Raw genomic sequence first — 24,975 nt, forward strand, 5'->3', positions numbered from 1 at the left:
GCATGACTCCATGACGATCTGTTTGATGATAAAATGTAAAATACTGATCATTAGGCTGTGTGGTAATACATACAAGAAGCTGTGTGGGGATGTATTAAGAAAATTATTAAGTGAGTAAAGTATCGAGTTGGTGCTGGTCTCTGTAATTCAGAACAGTCTCCAATCTGCCTGTAATCCCTTTGGCTAACTGTTCAAAGACCTGGATCACTAACCCAACGATAAGCTTCTGGCAAACTGAGAATGCTTCAGACACATTGATAACCTTAAGCAGGCATCTCAGACAACCTACCACAAATGCTCGCTCCACAAAATTCAAATCCATTGACAGGATAAATTAACATCCACAACATTGAGGCTCTGCTTAGGCTCAATTAGCTTCTGATGGTAGATGTGAATTATATCATCCACATGTCTGACACTAGACTCTTGAAACAATCCCTTTATTCAATGCTCCATGTCAAGACATTTCCAAGAAGACACAGGCTCTTGGAAAAATACTTATGAAGCAGGAACTTCATTAGTTCTCGAGTGAAAGAAGCAGCACCTCAGTATAGACCGGGGGTCGGCAACCTGCGGCTCCCGAGCCATTTGTGGCTCTTTCACCTCTGTGCTGCGGCTCCCTGTGGCTTTGGGAAATAATTGGTCAGTATTTAATTAAAATGTATTTTATGTTAGTTTGTTAGCTTTTGAAATGTAATTCTAAATTTGAAGATTATGGTGATCTTGTACGATCTAAGTGTGGCGACACATTTCCTCACAATTAGCCAGCATTCCGGCTAAGGGAGATAGCCTACGGGGGTTTGTGAGTACGCGTCTTTTGCAGCATCTGCGTCCATGGGGGCTGGGTTGAGGGAGGCTTAAAAGCAAGGCTGTTTAGTTCGAATAAAGTTACCTTTGACTGCAGTCTTTATTTTAGCGCTGCGTGTAGCGCTACACCGCTACAACGTGTTTTTTATCGCTATTAATATACATCACCACTGCCAATGCCTGACACCCGCCAGTGCGCGCTTTCTTTTAATTCTTCGATCCAAGGTAGGCTACCTATGTAGTAACCTTCAACCCAACGTCTTTTTTTCGGAGTTCAAAATGTTTTTGTTGCATGCAGAAATGTAATTTCGTTTTCTCTGCAGGAGTTCATCAATTTCAAAAATGCAACACATTATAGTTTGTTTATACATAGCATAAAGGCAAAAAAAACCCGTTGTATGCAGTGTTATTTCATTTTGTGGCTCCCAGTGTTTTCTTTTCTGTGGGAAATGGGTCCATATTGGCTCTTTTAGTGGTAAACGTTGCCGACCCCTGGTAGACTGAGCACTCCAGTCCTCTCTGCAAGGGGAGTAGATGGAAACTAAGTACAAACAGCAATCCAAAGTATTTCTTCCCAAACAACCCACCTATGCAGCACCACCTGAACCCTGGGGATTCCACATTCATCAGTCTCTCAAAACCCACAGAGCTCAACTGAAAGCAAGTCAATTTGAAAGAACATCACAAACACCTTTTCAAAATGAATGCAACACTTTTGATGTAGATGCAGTACATCTTTCTGACCACACAGAGGTGACAAACTACAACAGTAATGATAGAAAGCACTGCACTCTCAGTTTCTGCCAGCATTTCCCATTCTCGTATGCTGGCAGAACAAATATCAATCCAATTTGATGCAGTTAACTGTCCTAGTTTCAATTAACCCATCAGTCTGGTCAGCATTATAGCCTTTCATATTTTGGAACACAGGTATGGGTGGTGTTGCTAATCTTTCAGTATGAACCATTTAATTTAAATTAGTTAAACATTAAAGGGTCAGATTTTATAGCATTACACATAAAAAAATGACCAAGCTCCAAGGAACCAATGGACTTTTAAATTAATCCTTAAAACATGTTTAAAGAGATGCTGGTGGATCCACATACTGAGACACTGGCAGAGTGGACTTCCTACTGATAAGATTGCACGATAAATTACATTTATTTAAATCTAACTATTTATTTTCTCCATTGAGCTTGTGGCCTGACTGATCACAACGTTCACCAATCCACACAGTAACAGTTCACAAAGTCTAGGTCTATACTCCCAAACTTTTGGAACTTTAATTACCAAATATTTGCCAAAGCAAAGCCTATTCTGTGACCTTCAAAATACTGAAAAAAACCTGAATATTTCCCATTAAGACACTTTTGCACAATCACAGCCAAAGCATCAAATAGAATGACAGACTAACCCATTAACACAGAAATAACAAAAAATCATTTCTCAGAACTACAGCATATAGTAGACAAAGTTGGTATAATTAAATTATCAAGTGTGTAATTTTTGCATGATGAAGAGCTCAGAATAAACTTTTATAAATTGTAAGGTAATTATGAAAATAACTAATTTCTTGTATCATTGGATCAGATTCTCTGGGTGACCACTGATACAACTGGCAATCAAAATCACCAAGTTAAAAATTGCTGTACATATGAGCAATATTTCAAGTTAAATGAACAGTGCATTAAAGAAAACAATTGATTAGTACTTGTCAAGATTTTTATAAGTATAATGAATTAAACGCTCGTGATGTTCCCTACTTTATATGCCTTAACCAGTGTGAACCAAATGGGGCGGGGGGTGATAGGGAAGGGGTCTCTTACCTCCAGTGAAACAAAAGGCTGAGAACCTCCTCATTGACGGCGCAGACAGACAAAAAGCCTTCCAAAAGGCATGGCTACTCTAGTTCGTATCTACAGTTCTTTGGTTTCTTTGAAAGATGCAATACCTGAGCAAGTTTAATTATTAATGTCACTGCTTCAGAGGGTGCAAGAGTAAATTGCGAAAACAGATACTTCCTGTGGGAAAAGATTTAAAGCTGTAATATCCAGCATTCCCAAAATCTTCCAAGTCATAATCTAAACAAACTTACAATGCAGCAAGGCTGTCTACACTCACTCAAGGCAGTCTCAGATATAGAATAGAAAAGAATTGCAGGCATGCTTCTACCATTACTTGTGAGTTCAACTGCAGAGGGTGCAGTAATTCTGCAGTTGGACCCGCACTCTCTTCCTACATACCATTTTTCGATTTTATTTTTCACATAATACGAGTGGTGGTGGTAAGTTACATTTAACTGTCCTCAACAAGCTAATAAGATGATGTCTAAGAAACACTGCAGACTTTGTGATAAAGGTACTTGTACAGTGTTGCTCTATATGCACTTCTGAGAATACTGACTAGAGATTCTACAATGTTCTATTATGAAAGAATAGGAATCTACACTCAGTATCCAAATTATTAGGTACACTTGAATAGTAATGCAAATATCTGATCAGGCAATTATGTGGCAGCAACTCAATGCATAAAAGCATGCAGACATGATCAAGAGGTTCCGTTTGTTGTACAGACCAAACATCAGAATAGGGAAGAAATGTGATCCAAGTGACTCTGACCTTGGAATGATTGGTGATGCCAGATGGGGTGATTTGACTATCTCAGAAAATGCTAATTTCCTAGGATTTTCAAGCATAGCAGTCTGTAGAGTTTACAGAGAATGCCGTGAGAAACAAAAACAAACAATCCAGTGAGCAGCAGTTCTGTGGTTGAAAATACCTTGTTAATGAAAATAAGTAAGAGAATAGCAAGACTAGTTCAGTCTGACAGGAAGGCAAAAGCAACTGAAATAACCATGTTTTACAACAGTGGTGGCAGAAGAGCATCACTGAACACAGATGTCAACCCTTGATCCAGATGGGCTACAGTAGCAGAAGACAATGAGCATTTATGCTCAGTGGCCACTTTATTAGGTATAGGACATATCTAATAAAGTGGCCACTGAGTGTATATCCAAGTAAAGATAGTGTGTGGCTCAGAGGGAAATACACAAGCGGTGGTGTTAGTTCACATCAGATGTTGTTTTCTCTATACATGGTAGACAAGAGGTCTGAAAAGTGATGACTAAGGAATCTTTGAGTTGCTGAAGTGCATTCTGCAGATAGTGCACATTGCATCCAGGTGGAGGGAGTATTCAGTTAGGGTACTGGATGGGATTCTGATCAAGAGGCAACACTGTCTTGGATAACGTGCACAAGTATCTGCCCCACAAGAGTCTTGCATTAGCTTCAGTTCGTGCAGCACTGTAAAATGTTTGTTACAACATACCAGCTGAAAAAGGAAGCAAAAACTAAAGGCCTACATTTCATTAAAATCAGAAATACTTACATACCTCTCCTCAAGGAACTTGATATCAGTTGCCTATATCTGACACTATATATAGTTGCCCCTTTTTTCCCCCGACTGTATCAACAAAACCTCTTCAAAACCAAGGCTCCCTAATCTTGCCAGCCTTACCCTTCATTCTAAGGTAACATGTTGGCTATAAATTCTTTTCATCTTTTTTTTGAAAGATTCCAGACTTGCAAACAGCTGCTCCCTATTAGTCCCATCAGTTCTACTACCAATTTAGCGTAACGCAATTGGTGGGCACAATATGATCTCTCTACAACAGAGAAACACAATGAAGGTTGAATGCTGTGGAAATATATTTGAAACTTTGATATTTGAGCATTTAGTCTTGTAACGTAACAAAATGGAACTTATATAATCCTAAAATGCTTTGCCATGAACCAAGTGTCTACGTATCGAGATATGCGATAATATATACAAAAATAAAAACAAACTTTGTAAGCTGTAAATCAGAAGCAGACTCCATGCATGAGAAGTGGAGAGGTTTCTTATTGCGAACAACAAACATGTCTTTGAACAGATCCACTGTTTACTTTTGGTTCTTTGTTACAAGACCTAGTGAAAGGTACGCAACAATCTCTACCTTGCAAAGCACATGTCTGTTTCAGTCCACAAGGGCGATGCTGAGCTTGCAACAGTCCACCCCACTCAGTCTCACTGGTTTTTATTTATTTCTGGCTCAAGGAGCAGCATCTCATCTTCTAACCAGAAATGTTACAACCAACAGGACTCACTGATTCAATTAATCAGCCTTTGAACTATTAATGAAAGATCATCAACTTTATATGTTTCTTATGCTTCTCAAATGCTGCCTGATTGGTTGAGTGTTTCCAACATTTTCTGTTTTCATTTCAGATTTCAAGCATCTATAGTTTGTTTGTATTTGCTTTCCAACTGGTATATTCTAATAATTTTATGCTGAGATTTGTGAATGCAGCCAAAACATTAATTTAGTAAAATATGATTGCAATAGAACACAAGGTTCTTAGATCACAAGTACTAGTGCTCATTTAAATCCAATTTTTTAAAACGTATCCAGAGTATATTAGGTTCTCAAAGGTTCAGAGGTCAATACAATCATCTTTATATACACAGTTCAGCTGCCTACACATTCAGGTGATTTCAAGATGGTCATACATTGTATGTGTGTGACCTAAATTCGTCCTAATTGGAAGTGCTGTGTCATTACTCTCTCCTGGGAGGGTGGCAGCACTTTAATTTGCGTCACTCAACGAAGGATTGGGGGCAAATTCAAAGTGTGCAGATAGCAAAAAACTGAGGAATGACAATGTAATTAGTTTTGCTACAATAAGTGTATGGGACACTGGAAAAAATGTTGAATTTCCCCTTGGGGATGAATAAAGTATCTATCTATCCTAAGAGATGTAGTTTAAAAGAGCAGCTATCTCATAGGTGAATTTGAATCTCACCTTAGTAAAATATAGGAGCCAACATAAAATTAATGATATAATTTTAAACCAAACGACTGAGACCCAAGAAAACTAAAATGCACTTAAATTTTAAAAATAGCAGAAGCTTGCAAAGCTGTTGAAAGAGCTCATGGATTACCCTGCAACCATCAGACTCCTGCACCGGCGTGAATAACTTCACTCACCTCAATGCAGAACTGATTCCATAATCTACATGCTTTCAAAGGTCTCTACAACTCATGTTCTTGGAGGGTTTTTTGCACATTGGTTGTTTTTCAGTTCTTGTTATGGATTTTTAAAAAAATATACAGATTCTATTGTATTTCATTATTTTCCTGTAGATACCTGCGAGAAAATGAATTTCAAGGTAATACATTGTGACAAAAATGTACTTTGATAATACATTTACTTTGACCTTGAATTCCTTGATTTAAATAAAATACTGAAAGAAATATTCTCAGTGGCCACTTTATTTGGTAGAAGAGGGAAGCTGGTGTGGTCTTCTACTGCTGTAGCCCATCCACTTCAAGGCTTGATGTGTTGTGCATTCAGAGATGCTCTTCTACATATCAGTGTAGTTATTTGAGTTATTGTCACCTTCCTGTCAGCTTCAGTCAGTCTGGCCATTCTCCCCTGACCTCTCTCATTAACAAGGTGTTTTCACCCACAGAACTGCTGCTCACTGAATAATCCCCTCTACCCTCTCCCCGCACCGTTCTCTGTAAACTCTAGAGACTGTTGTGTGAAAAAATCCCAGGAGGTCAGCAGTTTGAGACACTCAAAACACCCTGTCTGGCACCAAAAATCATTCCACGGTCAAAGTCACTCAGATCACATTCCTTCCCCATTCTGATGTTTGGTCTGAACAACAGAACCTCTTGACCGTGTCTGCATGCTTTTATGTATTGAGTTGCTTCCACACGATTGGCTGATCAGATATTTGCATTAACAAGATCATTGAGACAGAGGCATAGAACACTGCAGCACAGAAGCAACCTAGTCCATGCCGAATTATTAATCTGCCGAGTCCCATCGACCTGTACCCAGACTGTAGTCCTCCATACCCTTTCATCCATGTACCTATCTAAATTTCTCTTAAATGTTTAAACTGAACCTGCATTCACCATTTCTGTTGGCAGCTTGTTCCACACTTACACCTTCTGAGTGAAGAAGTTCCCCCTTAAACATTTCACCTTTCACCCTTAAGCTCTAATTCTAATTTCACTCAACCTGAGTGAAGAAAGCCTGCTTGCATTTCCCCCTCAATCTTGTACACCTCTATGATCTAGGGAATAAAGTCTTAACCTATTTAAATTTTCCCTACAACTCAGGTCAAGTCCTGGCAGCATTCTTGGAAATTTTCTCTGAGCTGTTTCAATTTTATTATGATCTCTCCTGTAGGTAGAGGACCAGAACTACATACAATACTCCAAATCTGGCCTCACCAATGTCTTAAAAACTTGAACACAGCATTCCAACTCCTGTACTCAATACTTTGATTTGTACAGATGTACCTAATAAAATACAGTGAGGCCCCATGTGCTACCTAGACACTAAGGGTTCAGACGACAAGACGACGACCTAATAAAATGACCAGTGAATGTACAGTTACGAAAAAAGGTTTGTGAACCCTTTGCAATTACCTAATTTTCTGCATTAATTACTCATAAAAAGTGGTCTGATCTTCATTTAAGTCACAATAATAGACAAACACCATCTGCCTAAACTAATACACACAAACAATTGTACTTTTCATGTCTTTATTGAATACATTATTTAATCAATCACAATCCAGGCTGAAAAAAGTATGTGAACCTTTGTACTTAATAACTGATAGAACTTCCTTTAACAACAATAACCTCCATCAAACGTTTCCTGTAGCTGCTGATCAGACTTGCAGGATGGCGAGGAGGAATTTTAGACCAAAACTGTTTCAGTTTGTCAATATTTTTGAGATACCTTGCATGAACAGCCCTCTTCAGGTCATGCTACAAACATCTCAATTGGGTTAAGGTCTGGACTCCGACTTGGCCATTCCAAAACACGAATTTTCTTCTTTTTAAACCATTCTGTTGTTGATTTACTCTTGTATTTCAGATTATTGTCTTGTGACATCATCCAACTTCTATTAAGATACAGGTGACAGACCAGTACCCTGACATTCGCCTGTAAAATGCCTTGATCCAATTTTGAATAGCTGTTCCCTCATCGATTGCAAAGCTGTCCAGACCCCAAGGTAGCAAATCGCCCCTAAACCATGATGCTCCTTTCACCATGTTTCACAGTTGGGGAGGTTTTGGTGTTGGTGTGCAGTGCCCTTTTTCCTCCAAATATAGCAATCTGCATTTCTGCCAAAAGTTCAACTTTTGTTTCATCTGTCCACAGAACATTGTCCCAGAAGTGTTGTAGAACATCCAGGTGGTCTTTTACAAACTTGAAATATATAGCAATGCTTTTCTTTTGAACAGCATTGACTTCCTCCCTGGTGTACTTCCATTAATGCCGTTCTTGTTCGGTGTTTTTCTTATAGTGGACACATGAACACACACTTTAGCAAGTTCTAGAGATTTCAGAATGTCTTTTGCTGTTATCCTCGATTTCTTTTTCATCTCTTTCAGCATTGCATGTTGTGCCCTTGCTGTAATCTTTGCAGGATGTCCACTCCTCAGGAGAGTAGCAACAGTAGAGTTTCCTCCAATTTCTCTTACTGTGGACTGATGAACACTCAGATCTTTAGAAATACTTTTGCAGCCTTTTCCAGTTTCAAACATCTCTACAATTCTTCTCCCAAGGTCCTCTGAAAGTTGTTTTGATTGAGGTATGGTGCACATAAACAGATGTTTCTCCAGAAGAGCAGGCTCTATCAGTAACCTGTTTTCAGTGTTGTTTTTAAATAGGGCAAGGCACCTCTCCAACCCAACCTAATCTCATTGATTGAAACAACTGACTCCAAACAACTTTTGCAGAAGGTATTACCCCAGGGGTTCACACACTTTTTTGAACATAGACAGTGATTGTTTAAATGGTGTACCCAGTATTGACCAGAAGTACAATAGTTTGTGTTTAATTACCTTAGGCAGATTGTATTTGTTTATTATTGTGACGTAGATGAAGATAAGGCCACATTTCATGAGTAATTAATGCAGAAAACCAGATAACTGCAAAGGGTTCACAAACTTTTTCTGCAGCTGTATATGCCTTTATACTAAACCTCTATAATATTTATATTAAGGAACGACACACCTTTTTACAATTCTCAGATAGGCACCAAGTGTTATGAATGAAGAATAAAAATGAAGTAGGCACTTGTACGCAAGGCAGTCACCTGACATCTGGACAAAGAAAATTAGTTTGGATAAGATGATAAAAAAGACTGCAGGTGCCAAAATCTGCAGCCGAAAACGATGCTGGAAGATCTCAGTGGGTCAAACAGCATCTGTAGAGGCAAAAGGTGTGAGTCAACTTTTCAAGTCACGACCCTGGATCAGGACTGAGGCAGAAGAAAGAACAGATTACCAGTAACAGACGAGCAGCAGAAATTACAGAAGGAGAATAATGAGAGAAACTCATTGAACTTTAAGGTGTTCTTCCAGCATTTTGTTATTTGTTTCAGAGTCCAGCATCTTGAGTCATCATACTACTGCTCTGCTGTGAATTCTCTTCAAGGCATGCCCACTTTGAAATGTTTGCTTATGGTATTAAACATGTCTTAGGGATAAAACAAGGCTTAAAAGTGGAAATATTCAGCAGGTGGACAGAGATAAACCTTCAGTCGAAGGAGTAACTTTTAGTGTTGATGAACTTCTATCCGAACTTGTCAAATTTAGAAAACTATGTATGTTTGAACTTTGAGAATTGAAAAGGGTAGTGTGAACAAAGGAACTGTGGTCCCAAGAGGAATTGTGCAAATAATGATAGTTTCAGCTTATCGAGGATGACAAAGGCTTGGAAATTACAAATCTAACTGGAAAATATGCAAATAAAAGATGAAATGAGGGCAGAGATGGAAGGAAATAATACTAGAACTGACACACAACACTGAAGTTGTGGTATATCTGAACTAAAAGAGTTCAAAGTAAATTTATTATCAAATACATATACGTCACTATATACTACCTTGTGATTCATTTTCTTGCAGGCATTCACTGTAAATACAAAGAAACACACGACAAAGATGGACAACCAACCAATGTGCAAAAGTTAACAAACTGTGCAAATACAAAAAAAAAAGCATACCATAAATATCCAAGAGGTCAGGCAGAATCCACAGAGATAGAAATGATGAGCTGGCAATGCAGATTGACCTTTCATCAGAACTGGCTTTAATTTGGGTATTCTAAAGATTAGAAACTGTTCCCCACATTTACATTGGATTGTGTTCAAACAGTGTAAACAGTGATATTATTTCAGATTTCCAGCATTCTGCAGGTACTTTTTGTTTCTGTTGACTAACTGATGCTGAATAGAAAAATATTGCAGCAATACGAGAAAACTGAGTTTTAATTTGATCTGGGTTAAGGTGGCTTCAACATTCATCAATTAAGTACTTCAAAGTTCAAAGCAAATTTATTATCAAAGTACATATATGTCACCATATACAATTCCGAGGATTCAATTTCTTGTGGATATTCCCAGTAAATACAAAAACATAATGGAATCAAAGAAAGACCACACACAACAGAACAAACATGGATCCAATGTACAAAAGACAACAAACTGTGCAAATACTGATAGATATTGAGAACATGAGATGAAGAGTCCTTGAAAGTGAGACCATAGGTTGTGGGAATAGTTCAGTGATGGAGAGTGAAGTACATAACTGAAGATTGATTAATGGGAGAAATTTTCCTGCTGTAGTGTTTTGCCAAAACAGCTTCAGAAAGGAGTACAGATCCACTTTGAACATTGTAATGGATAAAACATCTTGGAAAATAATGTAAATGACCAATCAATACCATGAAATAACAGAAAATGCTGAAAAATACTCAGCACATCTGTGAAAATGGCAGAATACTAACCTGCTGAGTACTTCCAGGATTTCCTGATTTTCGTTCTACTTTCAAACATTTACAGCTTTTTTGCTTTTGGAAAAAAAAAGGATTGTTTCACTGAGGAAGGTGCTGCATGTTACAATAAAAAGTTCCAGAGGCCATAATCACACCTCACCCAAATTTTGCAACATTTTAGCCCAAGTAGTATCATGGTCATTAAAACAGAGTCATAGTATTATACAGAAACACAAGAGGCTGCAGATGCTGGAAACTTCAGCAACACCCAAAAAGCTGGAGGAAATCAGCAGATCAGGCAGCATGCTTATACCTTTCAGAATCCATTGGAATATTTGTGACCATAAGCTCATGTAGAACTCTTCCTCTTTATTCCCAATTCATGTCACATCCTATTCACCCAATATACTGATCTATTTTGCCTCCTGACTCAAGTTAACATTGCCCAACTGCATGTTCCTATATTTCATGGCCTTGCCCATTTCTACCCACTTCTGCTCCAGGCTGACAACCCTCTAGGATAGTTTTGTAAAACCAATGTTAAGCCCGTCTGAATCATTATTTTCTACTGGCTAATCTTTCATTTGCTTAGACTCCAAGTCCATGCCCAACCACCTCTTCTCTTTATAGATGTTCTTTAAAGGAAAGATATTTGACTATATGTTTGATTACTTCATCCAATGTTCCTAATATATTTTTGTCTAATGTAATCTCCTGTAAAACACCCCATGACACTTAATTAACTGACACAACTGCCAACAGCTCTTACATTGGATCTTTTTTTTAAAACAGCAATTAGTGGAAAACTTTCATGAAGGACAAATGGTAGAGTCCTTCTATCCAGTCACCTCTTATAATCCAGAAAATGTATAAATTTTTAGATATATTTAAAAGTAATCACTGCAATTTTCTGTTAGTTATAACAAAGAATTCAACACCTGTCCCAATTAATATTTTGTTTACAGTTCTGCAGAAGCATTTGCCTAAATGTATAATTTCTGTGCATGTACTTGAGCCAAATAAAGCTAATCTTTCATCTTTAGTTAGTTGCTATTGCTCCGTGATGTCAGAGGCTTTGTTATATCACTCCATGCAAATAATAGGGTTACAACAAATCATGCCATATTTTATACTTTCAATAAATGTTAGAAATAAATGCTAGCCATTGAAATCATCTTCTTAATAGGAATTAAGAAGCTATTGCAAGGAATTAAAACTAATTGGACCTGCACTCGTTGTCCGTCCCAGCAGCTCAGAACGCTGTTGAACTAGAGAACAATCACATCAATTGCTCAAAGTAAATTTATTATCAGAGTGTATATGCTACCATATACTACCTTGAGATTCATTTTCTTGCAGATACTTACAGAAAAATAAATACAATAGAATTTTACAAAAAAACTATACATGAACAGAGTGACAAAACAAAAGACGAGAAACTGTGAAAATAAAAGTACTGAGAACACAAGTTGTTAAGAGTCCTTTAAAGTGAGCCTGTAAGTCGTAGATTCAGTTCATAGTAGATGTGATTGAAGTTATCCACACTGGTTTAGAAGCCTGACAGTTGTAAAGGTATTAACTGTTCCTTAACCCTGTGGTGTGGGACCTAATGAGAGTGACGAGAAGAGAGCATGGGTTGGATGGAGGGGGTCTTTGATGATGGATGCCTCACTTCATGTATATGTACTCAATGGTAGGGAGGGCTTTGCCTATACTGGTTGGATTGATGTCATTGAGAAGGTTTCACAGGCACGCAATTACCAATGCCCAATGAAAAGAGTGTATGATACATTTTCTAAAACAGTTAGGATTAAGACACATAACCTCAAATGCAATTTTCTCTAATTTTGATGACATTAATATATTGTTCAATGGCTGTTGCCTATTTCCCAGTAGCCAAATTGATATTATTCATAATTCTGAACAGCAAGCTGCAGAAGGCAAAAGCAGACGGTGGGGGGCAATGAAAAGGGGCCTACGGACGGCAAAAGAAAGACTGGAATGGTGGGGAGAAACAAAGGGAACATAAATGGAGAACTTGGCACGGGAAGGTTCAGAGTGGCAGGAGGATAGCTGGAGTGCAATGTGGAGCAGGACACATGAGTGAATGACATAGGTATTTAAAATGTTAAGTAAAAAGATAGAGGTGTATGGCTGAGAACAGTTTTTGCAATGAAATAGTTGAATGGGACTGATCCAATGGAGATTTGATAACTGTGGCTGCAGAATGGGATGTAATTGGGATGCATGAGGATTTGATAAAGTCTTTAGGGAATGGGATAGAAGTATGGACATTCAGATGTTGGTGAGATTTAACTGTTGCGCTTTGGAAAGTGAGGCTATTGTATTCAAAGTTAGGAGGGTTAGTTGCTGGATGTTAAGTTGAAGGTATAAAGTTCCAGGGCGGTGGGAGGGGGAGGGGTTATACAATGGATACATGAATATGAATTAGTTGTTAGTTACTGGTGGTTCAAGCCTAGGGTGTTAAAACGGTTGAAGACAGGTTCTTACACATTAGAATGTAGTAATTAGCTGTCAGATTTTGGGGGACACGGTTATAGTTGAATACTGGAGGATTTAGCTGCAAGGTGTTAAGGCGTCCAACGTTGATGACTGTTGTACATTCAGACAAATAGGTACAGTTATGAAGTGGGACTTTACCTTTGTATGTTGCATTCAGCTATGGGGCATTTAAATGTTTAATGATACAGCAGCAGTGGGAGGGGTTATCTGAGGGTATAAATGGGATCGATTGAACTATGGGCATCAGGGGGAAAGCATTAAGTTGTGGATGTCAATAGGGCCTGTTAAACTCCAAGGTGACAAGTGACTCTAGATGACGGAGGAAGGGGAGGTCCAACTGTGGACTGTTAATCGGTGGATGTCAGGGCTACATCTTGTGGATGTTTGGTGAGAGGGGGAGTCGTCGGCTGGAGCTGGGGTAGGAGAAGGGCCAGGGCTAGGGATTGCCGGGGGGGGGGGGGGGAGAAGGAGGAAGGCTAGGACTGGGGAAGAGAAGATCCGGTGTGGAGTTGGGCTAGCGGTTGAGGAAAGAGGACTGGAGGTCGGGGAGGGAAGAGCGGCCTGCGAGCTAACGCGTGAGACGACCCGACCCGACCACAGCGGTAACATAGCAACAGGGTGTCGCCGCTTACCTGAGGCACATTTCAGCGAGGGCTGGTCAGTCGTGGCTACGCACTGTTGATGGGCACCACATCCCCTGTAAGCGGTGACCACAGGCTGTCTTCTTAACAGAACAGCGGAGAAACGTACAACAAAAATTTTAAAAAAAACCTGTTTCCGGTGCTGCAGTTCAAACCTGAATACGCCTGAGACTAAACTCGTACTTCCATTTGGTAAAACCGTTTGTCATTAGTTCTAATCCGTACTCTGTATGGTTTATAGAGCTGTCAATAAAACGATGAGTAAGGTCCCGCCTCATTTTGGTCGATCAGCACCATGGCAACAAGTGCGCAAGCGCATTGTTTAGCGAAGCCTGCTGGGTGTTGTAGTTTACCTGGATATCGGCTGTAAAGATGGGGTGGATGCAAAGGAAGGTACAGAGGGATTTGAGTGGACGAGGCAGAAATGTCCCAACAGTCTGATTGCAAGCAAACCTTTCATGTGCAAAAAGGAGGTTAGCAAGCATTTATTTGGAGGAATTTATCAGCTTGCACGCTTCAGTGTAGTTGTGAATTGAATCATTTGCTCCCTGTATGGGATTGCAAGGTGCGTTGAGATCCAGGAGGAGGCACTGGGTCACACAGAAGTGAGTCAATGGTTAGAGCAATAAAATGTGAAACTACAAGACCCAGGGAGCTTGATGAGCTTTGCCCCCCCTTCTTTTCCTAGCGTCATTCCTGCATTTAATTGCATCCACACTAGTTCTTCCGCTGAAGTGGGGAGACTGTATAAGCTTCACTGTTGCTGTCTCAACCCATCCCCGTTTATTCTATCCAACTCCGAACCACCACCTAAAATAACGGAATAATGCAAAACAATGGCATTTGCTGTTGCCTGCCTGACTGTTTACGAAGATCTTTGAATGTAAATGTGTAATTACATCTTACCCTTTGCCTTTAAAAAATGCCTTTTATTCAAAATAAATCCATCAATGAAGCACCCGCCGCTTCTAAATCTCTTAATGTAGAGCGAGAGGAGGTTGAATAATTTTTTTTTTAGAAGCAACTGCTGTGGAATTGCACTTGCTTTTCTCGAAAGAGAGAAAGAAGGAGAGGGAGATCAAGAAAGAGTTGTCGAAATGAAATTTTGTCCCGTTTCTCGTTTTTCGCTGTTGGTTTGCTCTTTGAGTGCATGGCTGCTTTGCTATGGAGAGCCGTCTGGAATCAGGGTCCCTCTGAAAAATGACATCGGGATCTCCAGCAGGATGCCCAGAGCTGCTGAAACTGATCGGAGACAAAGTATCAATTTTATGGAAATGATTGATAACCTAAGAGGGAAATCCGGGCAAGGGTATTATGTGGAGATGACGATCGGAACACCTCCTCAGAAGGTAAGATTGGAGATTCTTTTAAGAATGTTCTCTGCAGTAAATCGTGTGTAACGATAATAGCAAGTTATCACAGTATCATTATATTGGATGTATATGAATGATAACGTATTAGTAGTAATTGTTATTTTAAGTTATTACAGTATTTTGGGACAGTATCTTTCCCTTTCTGTCTTTTGTTAATTATGCAGAATTTTATCTTTTGTTTTGATAGTAGTACATTTGGTTTCCACCTGCTTTTGATTTATTGGGAGTGCAAGTTCAATATTTTTCCAGAGTACCATGACATCAGTATCACCAGAATATTTTTATTGTAGTGTGACAAATGTGATGCATGGCCCTTTCCCTTTCCTAAAAAATATTTGTTTAAACAATAAGCTTTACAAAATACTTACTCATGTAAGTGAGTCCCTTGCACAGAAATGTTTCTATTTTAAAACTAACATTAGATTGACAAATAGATTTGGGGATAATTACACTACTGTACTGCCCGAAATCAATGTTTGTATTGAACTAACAATGTGCTAATTTACATTTGACTTCAATTGCTGGATAAATTCTGTAGTTGATTTTTTTGCAAATCTGCATTAAATCAAAATAAATGCTGTCCCTGGATCAGTATATTGTAAAATCCAGAAAGTAAAACATACTGATATACACATAATAGAGAGATGGTAATCTGCAAAGGGTGGTCTGATATCAATCCTAGGGTCCCAGTATAGGCCTCAGGGCTGCTTTACTGAGGAACAGATTTAGAAATCAGGCAGCATTCCCACTGTTGATTGGCATTCAGTCCCTTCTGATGGAGATTGGGAGCAGGTTCAGATTAGATTATGTTTCTGCCACAGTTTATTTCCATGCCCAGTTAGTATTAATTCCTAACTGGTTTGTATTTTCTTAATTGTTTTCAATATAAATTGCAATTAACAATTATAACATGATAACTTTACCATCCTCCAAATTACATCAACATGGAGGTTATCAAATCCTTATTTGTTAAATGAGAACCAATGTTCTCCATGAATTACATTAATCATGGTGACAATTCTTTTATTGGGGTCCACAACTTCGTTCATGTGATCAATGCAATGCCTGAATTACCCCTCCTGGATGTCAAAGTTTTAGGGAGAAGTGGAAGTATTTCAATTCTACAACAAACCTCTTACACGCTGCTTGCAAGTGTAACGGTGGCTATCGTGTTTAGTTGCTCCCTCATGTTCCTGGTCTCACTTTCTCCTCTGAATGCTCAAAGTTCTTCCAGAAATAAGAATGTTGCCAAACAAGTTTATTTTCTCTTTTTGGCTGAATATTTCCTGTATCCCCAACAACTGTTTTGTTTTGCTTAGATCCTGCTTTCCCACCTGCTACACTTCATTTACATCCTGAGAGGTGGTGGATGGAATTTGTCACTTCCCTTCCTCCGGAGGGGAGCAAATGATAGGATACAGAGAGTGGGGTGGGAGGGATACATTATAGAATAATGAGAATTATAAAGATTAGCTTCATTTGCCACATGTACATCGAAGCATACAGTGAAATGCGCCGTTTGTGTCAACTACCAACGCAGTCCGAATATGTGCTGGTGGACAGCCTGTAAGTGTCGCCACGCTTCCTGCGCCAATATAGCATGCCCACCACTTACCAAGCCTATCCCGTACATCTTTGGAATGTGTGAGGAAGCAGTGGGACCTGGAGGAAACCCATGCGATGAAAGGGAATACTATACAAAGTCTTTACAGACAGCGGTGGGATTTGAACCCCGATCAATGGTGCTGTAAAGCATATGGAGGCAGAGAATCTTTGAAGATAGTATGACAAGTGGATAAGCCAGTTCTTGAAGACCTGTCTTTATTAGCTTAGCAATGTATGTAAGAGCAGGAAGGTCATGTAGAACTGTGACGAACAGTAGATAGACGACAGCAAAAGAATGGTGCACAGCTCTGCTCACTACATTGCAGGAGAGATGTAAGAGGAGTAGAGAGCTTGCAGTAAAACATTACAAGAATGTTGCCAGCTGTGAGGCCTTCAGCTCAGGAAAAAGGCAGATTTATTGATGAAATTTATTAAAAGAGTATAAAATTGTAAGTTCAAAGTAAATTTTATTGTCAAAATACATATATGTCACCATATATAATCATGTGATTCATCTTCTTGTGGGCATACTCAGCTAATCTATAGAATAGTAACTATAACAGGATCAATGAAAGATCAAGCAGACTGCGGAAGACAGCAAACTGTGTAAATACAAATATGAATAAATAGCAATAAATAACAAGAACATAAGATAATGAGATAAAGATTGCTTGAAAGTGAGATCATTGGTTGTGGGAACATTTCAATGATGGTGCAAGTGAAGTTAAGTGTAGTTATCCCCTTTTATTCAAGAGCCTGAGGGTTGAGGGAAGATGATTGTTCTTGAATCTGGTGGAGCAAGTCCTGGGGCTCTTGTACCTTCTTCTGCCTGATGGCAGCAGTGAGAAGAGAGTATGACCTGGGTGATGGATCTGATGATGGATGCTGCTTTTCCTACAATAGTGTTTCATGTAGATAGATGTGCTCAATGGTTGGGAGGGCTTTACTTATAATGTATTGTGCTGAATCTAATGCTTTTTATAGGGTTTGGTGTTGCCCAGTTAAGGAAAAGAAGGGCTCAATTCCCTTTGCAAAGAAACCTCTATCTGGAGGACAGTGATTTTAAAAAATTCTCAAAATAATTAGATGCGATTAACTTTATTTGTCATGTGTACATTGAAATATTGAAAAGCATCATTTGCGTTAACAATCAACGCAGTCTGAGGATGTCCTGGGGGCAGCCCTCAAAGTGTTACCATGCTTCCAGCGCCAAAATAGGATGCCCACATCATACTAGCCCGAAACTTTGGGAATGTGGGATGAAACTGGAGCATCCGGAGGAAACCCACGTGGTCACAGGAAGAACATACAGACTTCTTACAAACAGTGGCAGAAATTCAACCCCAGTCACTGGGAATGTAAATTTGTGTGCTAAGGTAATGCAAATTCTTTTCCATCCAGAGGGTGGACATCTGAAAGGACAAGAAAGGCAAAATTCCAGTTGCTCTTGTGTGCAGTTGAAGTGCAAGAGCTCTAAAGATAAAGGAAGCTGAATGGCACATCCTTGACCACCAGTGGTCAATGATGGGCTGAATGGCTCCTTTCTGTGCAATGTTTGTGAGACTGTGTTCATGACAGGGTTTCTCTCGATAGCTTTCTTCAGGAGCTACCAAGCCCCTCTCTTCATACAAGCTATCATTGCCATCTTTCGATTTAAGAACATCACGATCATTAGTTCTATAAAGATACAGATAGTCTGCAGAGAGATATAGAGAGGTTAAGTGAGTGGGCAAGTGTCGAACAGATGGAGTACAACGTTGTTAATTGCGACGTCATCCACTTTGAAAGGAAAAATGGAAGAGCAGATTATTATTTAAACGGTTAGAAAATAGCAACATGCTGCTGTGCAGAGGGACTTGGGAGTGCTTGTGCATGAATCACAAAAGGTTGGTTTGCAGGTGCAGCAGGCTATCAAGAAGGCAAATGAAATGCAGGCCTTCATTGCTAGAGGGTTTGAATTTAAGAGCAGGGAGGTCATGCTGCAATTGTACAGGGTACTGGGGAGGCCTCACCTGGAGTACTGTGTGCAGTTCTGGTTTCCTTACTTGAGGAAGGATATACTGGCTTTGGAGATGGTGGAGAGGAGGTTCACCAGGTTGATTCCAGGGATGAGGGGGTTAGACTATGAGGAGAGAGTGAGACGCCTGGGACTACACTCACTAGAATTTAGAAGAATGAGGGGGGATCTTATAGAAACATATAAAATTATAAAATGGATAGAAAGAGGTAAGAAAGTTGTTTCCACTGGTAGGTGAGTCTAGAACTAGGGGACATAGCCTCAAGATTCAGAGGAGTAGATTTAGAGCGAATATGAGGAGGAACTGCTTTTCCCAGAGAATGGTAAATCTGTGGAATTCTCTGCCCATTGAAGCAGTGGAGGCCACCTCAGTAAATATACTTAAGACAAGGTTAGATAGATTTTTGCATAGTAGGGGAATTGAGAATTCTGGGGAAAAAGCAGGTAGGTTGAGATGAGTCCATGGCCAAATCAGCCATGATCTTATTGAATGGCAGAGCAGGCTCAACGAGCCAGGTGGCCTACTCCTGCTCCTATTTCTTATGTTCTTGTGTCACTTGCATGAAATACACTCAGTGGCCACTCTATTAGGTACATTTGTACACCTGCTCATTAATGCAAATATCTAATCAGCCAGTCATGTGGCAGCAACTCATTGCATAAGAGCATGCAGACAGAGTCAAGAGGTTCAGTTGTTGTTCAGACCAAACATCAGAATGGTGAAGAAACGTGATCTAAGTGACTTTGACTGTGGAATGATTGTTGGTGCCAGATAGGGTGGTTTGAGTATCTCAGAAACTGCTGATCTCCTGGGATTTTCACACACAACAGTCTCTAGAGTTTACAGAGAATGGTGTAACAAGCAGAAAAAAAATCCAGTGAGTGGCAGTTCTGTGGGCGGAAACACCTCGTTAATGAAAGGGGTCAGTGGAGAATGGTCAGACTGCTTCATTCCAGTGGCCCAATCAGTGGCAAGAGCAGCACAGAGAAGAGTAAATAAAAGTACAGAAGGGACAAGCAGAACAACCATTGTTGAGAGTGGGCCAGTGGTGAGAGTGGGAGTGTCAGGCTTTGGTTTGGAAGAGGCGTTGGCTCTGAGTAAATTGTGCAGGTAACATTCTGTTAAGTTGTCCTTTTTTCTTACTGTGTCAGGGGTATCTAGTGTAGTTTAAATGGCCATTGTATATTCTTCATGCCAGATGTTAGAGACCTGGGAGACCCAGATTCTCCCAGGGAACTACATCTGCGTGAAGTGCATCTGGCTGGAGCTCCTTCAAGGCCATGTTAGGGATCTGGAGCAGCAGCTGGATGACCTTCAGCTTGTACAGGAAAGTGAGGAGATTATCGATCGGGGTTACAAAGGAGTAATTACCTCAAGTTGTAGGAGGTAGTTAGCTGGGTGACTGTCAGGAAAAGGAAAGGAAAGGTGAATAAGCAGTTAGCACAGACCACCCCATGGCCATTCCCCTCAATATTAAGCTTTGGATACTGTTGTGACGGAATGACCTTCCAGGGGAATGCTACGGAGACCAGGTCACTGGCACTGAGCATGGGTCAGTAATGCAGAAATGAAAGAGGGAGAAGAGCGGAGTGGTAGTAATAGGGGACTCAATAGTGAGGGAGGGTCAAGGACATCTCGGATCGCGTCCACATCATTTTGGAGGTGGAGGTAGAGCTGCCAGATGTTTTGGTACGTATTGGTACCAATGACATAGGAAGGAAAAGTAAAGAAGTCCTGAAGAAAGAATTTAGAGAGCTAGGTAGAAAACTGAGAAGCAGGACCTCCCGGGTAGTAATTTCTGGATTGCTACCTGTGTCACACCCCAGTGAGGGTAGGAACAGGATGGTTTGGCTGATAAATGCGTGGTTGAGAAGTTGGTGCAGGGGGCAGGGCTTCAGGTTCTTGGTTAATTGGGATCTCTTCTGGGGGAGGTATGACCTGCACAAAAGGAACTGGTTGCACCTGAACCCGAGGAGGGCCAATATATTCGTGGGCAGGTTTGTTAGGGCTGTTGGGGAGGGTCTAACCTAATTTGGCGGGGGATGGGAACTGGAATGATGGGACTCAAGATAGGACAGATGGTACAAAAGCAAAGATAGCATCCAGTCAGACTGTCAGGAAGGACAGCCAGGTGATGGGGCAAAAATGCAACCAGCAGGGTGAGTATCAATGCATTAGGGATGCAGAATCAAAAAAGGTAGCAAATACAGTACTCAAAAGTGTGATATCTCAATGCACGGAGTAAAAGGAATAAAGTGAATGATCTCGTTGCACTTTTACAGATGGTTGGGTATGATGTTGTGGCCATCACTGAATCGTGGCCAAAGGGTGGTAGTAGTTAGGAGATGAATGTCCAAGGTTACACATTGTATCAGAGGGATAGGAAGGTAGGCAGAGGGATTGGTGTGGCTCTGCTGGTAAAGAATGGCATCAAATCATTAGAAAGATGAGACATGGGATCGGAAGATGTTGAATTCTTGTGGGTTGTGTAAAGAAACTGCAATGGTAACAGTACCTTAATGGCAGGTATATACAGGCCTCCCAACAGTGGCTGTCTCGTGGACCACAGATTACAATGGGAAACAGAAAAAGTGTGTCAAAAGGGCAATGTTATGGTAGTCATGGGAGATTTGAACATGCAGGTAGATGGGAAAATCAAGTTGGTAATGGATCTCAAGAGAGTGAATTTGTTGAATGCCTACGAGACGGCTTTTTAGAGCAGTTTGTAGATGACCTTACTAGGGGATCAGCTATACTGGATTAGGCGTTATGTAATGAACTGGAGGCAATTAGGGAGCTTAAGGTAAAGGAACCCTTAAGAAGCAGTGATCACAATATGATTCAGTTCAGCTTGAAATTTGACAGGGAGAAAGTAAAGTCTGATGTAGCGGTATTTCAGTGGAGTAAAGGAAATTACAGTGGTGTGAGAGAGGAGTTGGCCAAAGTAAATTGGAAGGAGACAAGGGAAGTCAAAGCAAATGTAAAAGCAAAAGAGAGGACATACAACAAAGCAAAAATTAGTGGGAAGACAGAGGACTGGGAAGCTTTTAAAAACCTACAGAAAACAACTAGAAGAATCATGAGGAGGGAAAAGCTGAAATATGAAAGCAACCCAGCAAACAATATCAAGGTGGATAGAAAAGGCTTTCTCAAGTATATAAAAATAAAAAGAGAACTGGTGAGTTTTCTAAAAGGCACGGATGAGGCTTCAGCTTGAGTATTGTGAACTGTTTTGAGCACTTTATCTGAGAAAAGGTATGCTGGCATTGGAGAGGTTTCAGAGGAGGTTCACAAGGACGATGCCAGGAACCTAAGTGTTACCATATGAGGAATGTTTGATGGCTCTGGGTCTGTACTCACTGGAAATTAGGATGCGAGTGTGGGGGGGATCTCATTGAAACCTTTCGAATGTTGAAAGGCCAAGACAGAGCAGACATGGAAAGGAGGCCAGGACAAGAGGGTACCATCTCAGGATAGAGGGGCGTCCATTTAAAACAGATGTGGAGAAATTTCTTTAGCCAGAGGATGATGAATTTGTGGAATTTGTTACCACAGGAAAATGTAGAGGCCAGCTTTTTGGGTGTATTTAAGGCAGAGATTGATAGGTTCTTGATTGACCACGGGATCAAAAGTTGTGGGGAGGAGGTCAGGGAGTAGGGCTCAGGAGAGGGAGAAAAAAAGGATTAGCCATGATTGAATGGTGGAGCGGACTTGTTGGCAACTCTGCTCCTATGTTTTATGGTCTAGTGGCCTTACGGAAGGTCGCAATAACTCAAATAACCATGCATTACAACTTTGGTGTGCAGAAGAGCATCTCTGAATGCACAACATGTGGAACCTTGAAATGGATGGGCTATAGCAGCAGGAGACCAAAAACATGCACATGGAAGCCATTTTATTAGGTACAGGAGGTGTCTATTAAAGTGGTCACTGAGTGGACATTTCCTCTTGGAATCTTTTCAAAGGGTCCTGGAAGGTCACATAACGAGGTCAGCAAATAGGGCTTTAAACTTAATAGTGGGCTCAACAGATTAGAATAAAAATATGGATAAAGAAAAAGGGAAGGAGAGGTTACTAAAGTCTGCAGAATAATAAAAAAAAGACAAACTTTAGAAAGGGATACAAATTCAACTTCAGTCACCATGGTGACAAATTTGAGAAGAGGGCTGGTGAATTCAGGACTGACAGTGTGATATTTGAATATCGGCAGTATACAAAACAAGGTCGAGATGAGCCTGTAACACATTTAGAAACTGGCAGGTACAATGTTATGGGTATCACAGAGTTTTTGATAAAATAAGATCACAGCTGGGAGCTTAACATCCTATCGAAAAGACAGGCAGGTAGGTAGAGGGGGTGGCAATCCTTAGCAAGGACTGACAGAGGATTGGATAATGTAGAATCATTGTGGGCAGAGTTAAGAAACTGCAAGGGTAAAAAGCTCCTGATTGGGGTTATACCAGAAATTCAAAAGGGTCAGGAGGCAAAATGATTGTAGTCACTATTATTGAGGAGAAGGTGTTTGGATGCTGAAAGGTCTGAAGGTGGCTAAGCCAACTGAATCAGATGAAAGGTGCCCTAGGGTTCTGAAAGGGATAGTTGAAAAGATTCTGGAGGCATTAGTAGTGATCTTTGAAGAAACACCAGAGTCAGGAATAGTTTAAGATGAGAGGAAGGCAAAAGATTGGCATGGCATGGATAGTGGATTGGTTAACCAATAGAAGGCAGAGAGTTGGTATCAATGGGTGTGTCTCCGGTTGGCAGTCTGTGAATGGGGTGCCGCAGGGGTCTGTGCTGGGCCCGCAGCTGTTCACCATTTACAGTGATGATTTGGAAGAGGGGACTGAGTGTAGCGTAGCAAAATTTGCTGATGACACTAAACTGAGTGGAAAAGCAAATTGTACAGAGGATGTGGAGAGTCTGCAGAGGGATATAGATAGGTTAGGTGAGTGGGCCAAGGTCTGCCAGATGGAATGCAACGTTGGTAAATGCAAGATCATCCACTCGGAAGGAATAATAGAAGAGCAAATTATTATTTAAATGTTGTTGTGCAGAGGGACTTGGGAGCACTTGTGCATTAATAGCAAAAAGATGGCTTGGAGGTACAACAGGTTATTAAGAAGGCAAATGGAATGTTGGCGTTCATTGCTAGAGGGATTGAATTCAAGAGCAAGGACGTCATGCTGCAACTATACAGGGTACTAGTAAGGTCGCACCTGGAGTACTGTGTGCATTTCTGGTCTCCATACTTGAGGAGGGATATACTGGCTTTGAAGGCAGTGCAGAGTAGGTTCACCAGGTTGATTCCAGGGATGAAGGGGTTAACCTATGGGGAGAAATTGAGTCGCCTGGGACTATACTCTCTGGAATTCAGAAGAATGAGAGGGGATCTTATAGAAACATACAAAATTTTGAAAGGGATAGATAAGATAGAAGTAGGAAAGTTGTTTCCATTGGTAGGTAAGACTAGAACTAGGGGACATTGCCTCAAGATTCAGGGAAGAAGATTTAGGATGGAGATGAGGAGAAACTGTTTATCCCAGAGAGTGGTGAATCTGTGGAACTCTCTACCCAGGGAAGCAGTCGAGGCTTCTTCACTAAATATATTTAGGATACAGTTAGATAGATTTTTACATAGTAAGGGAATTAAGGGTTATGGGGAAAAGGCAGGTAGATGGAGCTGAGTTTACGGACAGATCAGCCATGATCTTATTGAGTGGTGGGCAGGCTCAATGGGCTGGATGGCCTACTCCTGCTCCTATTTCTTATGTTCTTATAAGCAGATTAGCCTGACTTCAGCAGTATTGGTTATTATTGTCACAGGTACTAAGATACAGTGAAAAACTTGTCTTGCTATTGACCATGCAGATCAAATCATTACCCAGTGTACTAACAGTTCCAGAGAAAGTGCAGTGCAGGTAAATGATAAGGTGCAAAAAAAAGATCTGGTGCTTTCCTGGAGTGTATGATGAATAAACTCTTCTCGGGCTTCAAGTGGGTATAGGTATCGATTATAACTGACGCTTCGATGACAAACTCTGTCATCTTCTTCAGGGATGATGCCTGGTTAAGTCTAGTCCAGTTGTATTTATACCCTTGCAGTCCATCCCTTCTGATTGGTTAGTTCTTATGTAAAGCGAGACCTTTGTCTTTGTTAAGAT

The 24,975-nt window shown here is 40.4% G+C and overlaps 2 protein-coding genes across 8 annotated transcripts in view; one reads left to right on the top strand and one right to left on the bottom strand.

Moving 5' to 3' along the window:
• Window positions 1-13,972, bottom strand: part of LOC132385093 (centrosomal protein of 164 kDa-like) — a 288,904-nt gene extending 274,932 nt beyond the window's left edge. For 2 of the 5 annotated variants that reach the window (XM_059956827.1, XM_059956826.1), the window contains exon 1: window positions 13,810-13,971. The gene's annotated coding sequence lies outside the window, so the exon portion shown is untranslated. Of the gene's footprint in view, window positions 1-13,809 lie in introns of all 5 variants that reach the window. The other 3 variants (XM_059956825.1, XM_059956824.1, XM_059956829.1) reach the window with 3 other exon arrangements.
• Window positions 13,525-24,975, top strand: part of bace1 (beta-secretase 1) — a 178,395-nt gene continuing 166,944 nt past the window's right edge. The window contains exons 1-2 of one of the 3 annotated variants that reach the window (XM_059956831.1): window positions 13,525-13,564; window positions 14,966-15,167. In XM_059956831.1, the coding sequence (XP_059812814.1) occupies window positions 13,536-13,564; window positions 14,966-15,167 (231 nt within the window). In that variant the 5' untranslated portion in view covers window positions 13,525-13,535. Of the gene's footprint in view, window positions 13,565-14,530; window positions 15,168-24,975 lie in introns of those variants that run through there. The other 2 variants (XM_059956832.1, XM_059956830.1) reach the window with 2 other exon arrangements.

The sequence above is a fragment of the Hypanus sabinus genome, chromosome X2 (genome assembly GCF_030144855.1).
Source record: "Hypanus sabinus isolate sHypSab1 chromosome X2, sHypSab1.hap1, whole genome shotgun sequence".
Taxonomy (NCBI): Eukaryota; Metazoa; Chordata; class Chondrichthyes; order Myliobatiformes; family Dasyatidae; genus Hypanus; species Hypanus sabinus.